Source organism: Bison bison, unplaced genomic scaffold, assembly GCF_000754665.1.
Source record: "Bison bison bison isolate TAMUID 2011002044 unplaced genomic scaffold, Bison_UMD1.0 scf7180017864519, whole genome shotgun sequence".
NCBI classification, from domain to species: domain Eukaryota; kingdom Metazoa; phylum Chordata; class Mammalia; order Artiodactyla; family Bovidae; genus Bison; species Bison bison.
Genome location: NW_011495072.1, coordinates 13639610 through 13648014, shown reverse-complemented (window position 1 = coordinate 13648014; position 8405 = coordinate 13639610). Strand labels below are relative to the sequence as shown.

At 42.9% G+C, this 8405-nt stretch overlaps 1 protein-coding gene across 1 annotated transcript in view; it reads left to right on the top strand.

The window, feature by feature from the left end:
- The window catches only part of PRMT6 (protein arginine methyltransferase 6), a 2887-nt gene extending 732 nt beyond the window's left edge, over positions 1-2155 (top strand). Inside the window, exon 2 of the mRNA XM_010830952.1 lies at positions 1-2155. This exon is cut by the window's left edge and continues 7 nt beyond it. Within this exon, the coding sequence (XP_010829254.1) occupies positions 1-993 (993 nt within the window). The 3' untranslated portion in view covers positions 994-2155.
- Positions 2156-8405: the final 6250 nt, after the last annotated feature.

Genomic DNA, 8405 nt, shown 5'->3' with positions numbered 1-8405 from the left:
CTGTACTACCAGTGCTACTCGGACGTATCGGTCCACGAGGAGATGATTGCCGACCGCGTCCGCACCGATGCCTACCGCCTGGGCATCCTGCGGAACTGGGCAGCGCTGAGAGGCAAGACCGTGCTGGACGTGGGCGCGGGCACCGGCATCCTCAGCATCTTCTGTGCCCAGGCAGGGGCCCGGCGCGTGTACGCGGTGGAGGCCAGCGACATCTGGCAACAGGCCCGGGAAGTGGTGCGGCTCAACGGGCTGGAGGACCGGGTGCACGTCCTGCCGGGACCGGTGGAGACGGTGGAGTTGCCGGAGCAGGTGGATGCCATCGTGAGCGAGTGGATGGGCTGCGGACTTCTGCACGAGTCCATGCTGAGCTCTGTGCTCCATGCGCGGACCAAGTGGCTGAAGGAGGGCGGTCTTCTCCTGCCGGCTTCCGCCGAGCTCTTCGTGGCGCCCATCAGCGACCAGATGCTGGAGTTGCGCCTAAGCTTCTGGAGCCAGATGAAGCAACTCTACGGCGTGGACATGAGCTGCCTGGAGAGCTTCGCCACGCGCTGCCTCATGGGCCACTCAGAAATCGTGGTACAAGGCCTCTCCGGCGAGGATGTGCTGGCCCGGCCGCAGTGCTTTGCTCGGCTGGAGCTGGCCCGCGCCGGCCTGGAGCAGGAGCTGGAGGCCGGGGTGGGCGGGCGCTTCCGCTTCAGCTGCTATGGCTCGGCTCCCATGCACGGCTTTGCCATCTGGTTCCAGGTGACCTTCCCCGGAGGGGACTCGGAGAAACCCGTGGTGCTCTCCACCTCGCCTTTTCACCCCGTCACGCACTGGAAGCAGGCGCTCCTCTACCTGAACGAGCCGGTGCAAGTGGAGCAAGACACGGATGTTTCCGGAGAGATCACGCTGCTGCCCTCCCAGGACCACCACCGTCACCTGCGCGTGCTGCTGCGCTACAAAGTGGGCGACCAGGAGGAAAAGACCAAAGACTTTGCCATGGAGGACTGAGCGCGGTCTTCTCTCCCAGCTACCTCCCAAGGCGGCCAGACCGGCGCGGGAGAGGCGGAGGGTTGGTCGGCGGAGTAAGGGAGATTTCACGTGCAAGTAGGGGGCATTATCTTCCGTCTCCCTTTTCCCCCAGGGCTCCTGGGGAGGGAGAGTGACTTCAGTCTCCCTTCCAGGAGATTCTTCTGGCGGTATTTATTAAAAAATGTTTTCAATCCCCTGCCACGACCGAAACAGCGTGTTTATTAAGGCCCCTTTAAACCTCAAAAGCACGTGGTACCAAGCACTCCTTTTTCTATTTCTTTTGTTTCGTGTAAATAAAGGGGGGAAAGGGGTATAAAAATATCAGTTTGTGAAGGCTCCATTCACATCCCTGACACCTCACACCCTAAGTCTAAAGCCAGGGAAAGGGTAAAGGGGTTTATAGTTACACCTATGTATTTCCAATAAGACGGGATATCGCTCCAGAGCCATATTCTCTCATTTTCTGAATTCCCTCTCTTCCCAGGTGCCTCTACACTATTTTGTCCTCATTTTTTTTTTAATAAGTTTTACTACTGGTAACGTGGGGGAGGTGAAGGAGGATAAAGTTTAAATAACACCTACTACTTCCTTAGGATGCTAAAGTTGATGACACCTTACTCCATTAAGTGAAATAAACTTCATATGTACTAGTACAGCATACCTAAGAAATCTAGAAGGTACGTTTGGGAGAAAAAGACCTGAAACACAATAAGGTAGTATGGACTTTTTGTCTTTACTGTTAAGATTTAACCAAGAAAATTTCATGCAAGTTCCATAGTAAAAATTTTGTATGCTTCTTTAAAACAAACTTATAGAGGCGATTTCTTCTGAACTTGGTCCAAGGGCTTATTTATCACCTTGGGTAAATTATTTAAGTAATGAAAATACTTTCCCAGCTTGAGAATTAAAATCCCTCATTCAGAGGGATGTGATTTGGCCTACTTATATCAAGTGAAAATTTTTTTGTTAGTGTTTTGTTGGTTTGTTTTCTTTTTATTTAGGTCAGCTAAATGTGAAAGTTGTGAATTTAGGAAAATCATTTGTAATGTGAGTTATGTTATCAAATTTATTTTACCCATGTTTCCCTCCTTATCTCTGGCAAATAAAGCACTGGCATTCTCTATTTTTATAGATGAAGTAAGAAGTCTTGTGTACTGTTTGAGTTATAACTTTTGCCTTTTTAATATTGTTCTTAAAAATGGTGTGATAACCCCTACAGAGCATAGCTTAAGGATAATCAATTATGCTTAATGTATGGTTTCTTTACACTAGTAGCTTTTGTATGCTAATAGAAAACAGGTGTGAAAATCTGGTCTTCGGAAGCACTGTAGCATAGTTCTGTTTATTCTAACAGTTTTTTCTTCTTTATTCATTACGTATTAAAATACTTAAGTATAACTAATTTGCTAAAATTTGGTATCAACACATGAGATCTGCCCTTAGTAAGGGAACTATACATGTACAAAGTCATCAGCTTTACAAGATCCTTGACTTGCAATACATTTACAGTTGTCACCACTGTTGGTATTAGGATAGTTAGCTTAAGCAAATGGTACAGTCATAGCAACTTAGGTCTAGTTTAAACTAGAGTTACAGATTAGTTCCTTGTGTTGCTGCTGCTGCTGCTAAGTCGCTTCAATCGTGTCTGACTCAGCGACCCCATAGACGGCAGCCCACTAGGTTCCTCTGTCCCTGGGATTCTCCAGGCAAGAATACTGGAGTGGATTGCTGTTTCCTTCTCCAGTGCATGAAAGTGAAAATTGAAAGTGAAGTCACTCAGTCATGCCGGACTCTTAGGGACCCCATGGACTACAGCCTGCCAGGCTTCTCTGTCCATGGGATTTTCCAGGCAAGAGTATTGGAGTGGGGTGCCATTGCCTTCTCCGAGTTCCTTGTGTTAGGGTCAACTATATTTTATGTTGAACATTTATTAGCATTTTAGTGTACAGTTTTGAGTGAATTTCCAGTGTTTATTTTAACTTCCTACCACAATCTCTTTGTTGTATGAGTACTTGAAAGCATTCTTCCAAATTCCATTTTTTAATATATGTCTTATACAAGTATTATAGAGTTCTCATTACCAGTATAAGCACAGAAAGGGACACTAGTTAAAACTTTGGTTAACTATAGAAGTAAAGGTAAGTATTTTATAATTAGAATTAAAAATTCTTTTTGTAACTGTTTCCCCCAAGTAAGATGGATTATCATAAAAATACAGCTATACAGCTAAAGCAGTTAGTTAAGAGGCAACAGTGTAGTGGTGAAAAGTCATGGACTGTGGAGCCAGACATCTCATGCTACAATCTAGGCTCCATCACTCTTTAACTGTGTGACTGTGGGCAAAATACTTAATATCTGTTTTTTCCTCTACTGCTGTCATGCAAATGGGACAACAATCACATTTGTCCCATAGAAATGTGAAGATACAGTGAGTTAATACACATAAGCATGTAGTACCTGGTACATAATAAGATCCTTGCTGTTGTAATTATAGAAAATTAACATGCAAACCTGGAGCACTCAGACACACAGAAAATGTACCACAGAATAAATGAGGCAACGTTTTGATTTTTTTACAGGTGTTTGAAAGTGTGAACATGGCTGTATATGATAAGCAGTGTGACACTGGACACCACATGATCCAAAGGAAGCCCAAACCCTGGAAGTGATGATACTTCGAGAAGGATGAAATTGTGAGATGCACCAACATTCAGGCACTGTCCAGACTCTGTATGAACTGGTACTGAATCCTTAGGGTCATTTGGGCAACAGGAAGGACCTACCAACCCTAAGGAGAGGAAAACAAGATTAAGTTGTACCTGCTTCCCTCAAATAGCTTGCATTTATTTAGCACAGTGAAACTCTCCAGCTATTTCCATTAACTCACTGGACCAGTGGACATTTATTGAGTATTCAGTATATTAGTCATTGTGATAAGCACTTAGGATAGAAGCCAGTAAAACATAGTTCCTATCTCCAAGTAGGTATAATATGTTCACAGAATAAACCAGTATAAATAATGGGCAAAAGACTAGGATGGTGTAGTTGTTAGGGTGGGCAGGTAACTATCTGCACCTTACATACTAGGAAAAATGTTAACACATTTTGAAGAATTTAGCGTAAGACTATACAGCTAATTCTTGACAATTGAACGCAAGTTTTTCAATTCCTAACCCCCAAACAATCCCAAGTTTAAGGAAGTCCCACTGGAGCTCTATCTCATGGGCCTCAAAGAGCCACCTTCACTATATAGGATCTTCAGCTTGACAGATCCTAGACACTCAACAAAGGATTCCCTGTTGCCATTTCCCTGTGTGTGTCCATGTGTTCTCTGTCCTGTCTGACTTTGCAATCTCATGGACTGTAGCCTGCCAGGCTCCTCTGCCCATGAGATTTTCCAAGCAAGAATACTGGAGTGGGTTGCTATTTCCTCCTCTAGGGCATCTTCCCCAGCCAGAGATCAAACCTGTGTCTCCTGCATTGGCAGGTGGATTCTTTACTGCTGAGCCACTTGGGAAGCTGCTTCCCATTCCCTAACAGAGCAAATGTGGTTCCCCCAGGAAGTTGAATCCTCAACACAGTAGCAGAGGTAGACAGACTCTACCATTCTACTTGGTACTTGGTGCTGGAGAGCAGAGAGACCTCTGACCAGTCACTCATTTAATAAACACCAACTAGCTAACATTTAAGTTCTGTGACAAGCTGCTGCTGCTGCTGCATCGCTTCAGTCATGTCCAACTCCTGCGACGCCATAGACGGCAGCCCGCCAGGCTCCCCCATCCCTGGGATTCTCTAGGCAAGAACACTGGAGTGGGTTGCCATTTCCTTCTCCAATGCATGAAAGTGAAAAGTGAAAGTGAAGTCGCTCAGTCGTGTCTGACTCTTAGCGACCCCATGGACTGCAGCCTACCAGGCTCCTCTGTCCATGGGATTCTCCAGGCAAGAGTACCGGAGTGGGGTGCCATTGCAGATCTTACTTAAAAACCTGGGGTGCAGCAGGGAATAGAAATTGCCTTCATCAATAATTTCCAGTCATTCTTTAGCTTGGAAACATTTCATTCCAACTAAATCTTACCCCTGCTGAAGGATGAGAGGCCAGCTCTCTTACCAATTTCATCCTTAAAATTTTTCCCAAGTGCAAAAATGCGTCTTATCATCACATAGATTATGAATTCCTCAACGAAAAATTGCTATATGGTGTTAATTCCAAAAATAAATCTGTGTCCTCTATATAACTGATTTGTTTCAGCTAATGGGCACAATATATTGGGTATATATATTCACACTGGCTACTGGAAAGCTGAGACAAATGTATGGCTCAATGTGATTTTTTGTTTAACTTTGTATCTAGCTTCATTTCCATAACCCAGTTTTTTTTCTTGATTTATTCCTCCCATAATAAATATTAATGTTTTGTTGAAATTTATGTATCTTTTTCCCTCCTTTAATACATTTTGGCATGAAAATATTTCCCTACGTTTTGGAATAGCTGCAGAAATTCTGAGGGTGGGAGGTTGGAGAAAAGTCTAGAGGACTCTGAGGTATGTCCCCTTTCTATGAATTGTGTCCAAAATTGTTCGCATGGATGTATAGCTGACTGGATCTCATCTTTGTAGCCAATCTACAGCATTTTACATTTTGTAGAATCAAGATTTCTGAATGTGTGACAAACTCAGAAATGTAGACAATCTTGAGGACACCTTGAATATTCTGCAGCTCTTTGTAAGCTCAGAACAGGCCCTCAATTCAGTTCAGTCTCTCAGTCATGTCTGACTCTTTGCAACCCCATGGACTGCAGCACGCCAGGCCTCCCTGTCCCTCAACAACTCCCCAAGCTTGTTCAAACTCCTGTCCATCTAGTCGGTGATATCATCCAACCATCTCATTCTCTGTCATCCCCTTCTCCTCCTGCCCTCAATCTTTCCCAGCATCGGGGTCTTTTCCAATGAGTCAGTTCTTCACATCAGATGGCCAGAGTATTGGAATTTCAGCTTCAGCATCAGTCCTTCCAAAGAATATTCAGGACTGATTTCCTTTAGGATTGACTGGTTTGATCTCCTTGCAGTCCAAGGGACTCTCAAGAGTCTTCTCCAATACCACAGTTCAAAAGCATCAATTCTTTAGCACTCAGCTTTCTTTATAGTCCAACTCTCACATCCCTACATGACCACTGGAAAAACCATAACTTTGACAAGTTGGACCTTTGTTGGCAAAGTAATGTTTCTGCTTTATAATATGTTGTGTCGGTTTGTATAGCTTTTCTTCCAAGGGGCATTGTACATTGTTGTTGTGTTAGTCACTCAGTCATATCCAATCCCTTGCAACGCCATGGACTGTAGCCCATCAGGCTCCTCTGTCCGTAAAATTCTCCAGGAAAGAATACAGGAGTAGCCATTGCCTTTTCCAGGGGATCTTCCCAACCCAGGAATCCAGGTCTCCTGCACTGCAAATAGATTCGTTACCATCTGAGCCACCAGGGAAGCCCTGTAGATTGCCAAACTCCTTCCAAAAGTGATTCAAAATATTTTAAAGTGATGATAAGGAAAAAGATGACATAATGAGACTATTTCTCAAATATCATGCATGCTTGTAGGAGAATATTCAAAACAAAGAATCTGAACCTAACTAAACAGAATTTTAACAAAAATTAAGATATCAACAGTGGCATTGGAACTGTGCTCCTTGGAGAGCTTTGATAATTAAATTCATCATATTGATAATAATAACTTTGGGGAAAGACTGGTGAGATTTCAGTTGGATAGCTTTTTAACTCTAAAAACAATCACTTATAACAGAAATTTAAAATACAGAGAGCTGGGGTGGGGGAGGAGGGCAGAATTACTCCTCTTTCTATAGGCTGTCCCCTGCAAGGAAAGGACAGAGAAAGGAGAGTGGGATGGAAAGAAATTCTCCCCCCAAGTTTTTAAATGCTTTATAGGCATTCCTGCAATCACCTGAGATATGTATTTTTTAAAAAACAAAAAACTTCACATTCTGAAATATTATGCATTAAAAATAACAAACTTAAGGAAAAATTAGGTTAGATAGACCATCATAATGTATGTAATTTTGTAACCAAGAGCACTAACACTAATTCTATTAAAAATATTAGCAGTTTAGAAAGATGTTAACCATAATGAATGAACATTGCAGTAAATAAGATAGCTTGATGAAAGAGCATGAGGAAGCGACAGAGACAAAGTGAAATGCACAGAGATAGGCAGAAGGCTTAATAAACATTTCTAGGACATAGAACATGTGACTGAACAGAGCCAAAAGCAATTATATTCCATGTGATACATTCCTCTCTGACTAGCTGCATTTGGTTGGTCTGTGTACTTTGTGTTAGGTGGTTGCTACCTGGTGGTAAATATTAATGATGGGAAAGATCACAAATGAATCAGTCGATTTCCACATTATATTTTGACATTGTTCTTCTACCTACCAATCTCATTCAAGTTCATTATTTTATAGAAACATGTACTGTAGCATAACATTTGATCCTTTGTTCAGTTTCCAGAAATTATAAAGTACTTCAAAATTCCATTGGATTTACAGATATTTTCAATGCAGTTTTTCTTAAAGGAAAATGGAACAGAGTGGGGGGCTTACGAGTGACTATAACCACCCTTTAGCACGAATCTATTTATTTTATTATTTTGGTCACCAGGAAAGATCAATCACAAGGGGAAATAGAAAATTCTGGCCTGTGTAGAGTGGAAGGAAAATAACTGAGTATTCAGAAGGTGATTAGATAGTGGGATTTGAGAACAACAGGTGTTTTTCCTGAGCCAAAGGTCAACATACATATCATCTTGGGGTCAAAGAGACCTGAAAGTTAGTGAAAGAAGTGCATAAGTAAAGGTTAGGCTCCTCACGTATACACTTTGCCTGCATTACAGTATCCTTAAGCATTTCTGAAGTCATGGGCTCAGAACATAACCAACATTATTTTGATCTGTTACAAATTATTGCTTGTTTTGATACTTGTCCCTAATCGCTCTTTTCAGCTTAGATTCTAATCCTATTCAAAGACTCTTCTCAAATTTATGAACAAACCCTTCCAACCTCCATTATCTCAAGTGATGTGCATCTTAGTAATGGGCGGTATGGGGTGGGCTGATATTCAGTTCAGTTCAGTTCAGTTGCTCAGTCGTGTCCAGCTCTTTGTGAACCCATGAATTGCAGCACGCCAGGCCTCCCTGTCCATCACCAACTCCCAGAGTTCACCGGAACTCATGTCCATGGAGTCGATGATGCCATCCAGCCATCTCATCCTCTGTCGTCCCCTTCTCCTCGTGCCCCCAATCCCTCCCAGCATCAGAGTCTTTTCCAATGAGTCAGCTCTTTGCATGAGGTAGCCAAAGTACTGGAGTTTCAGCTTTAGCATC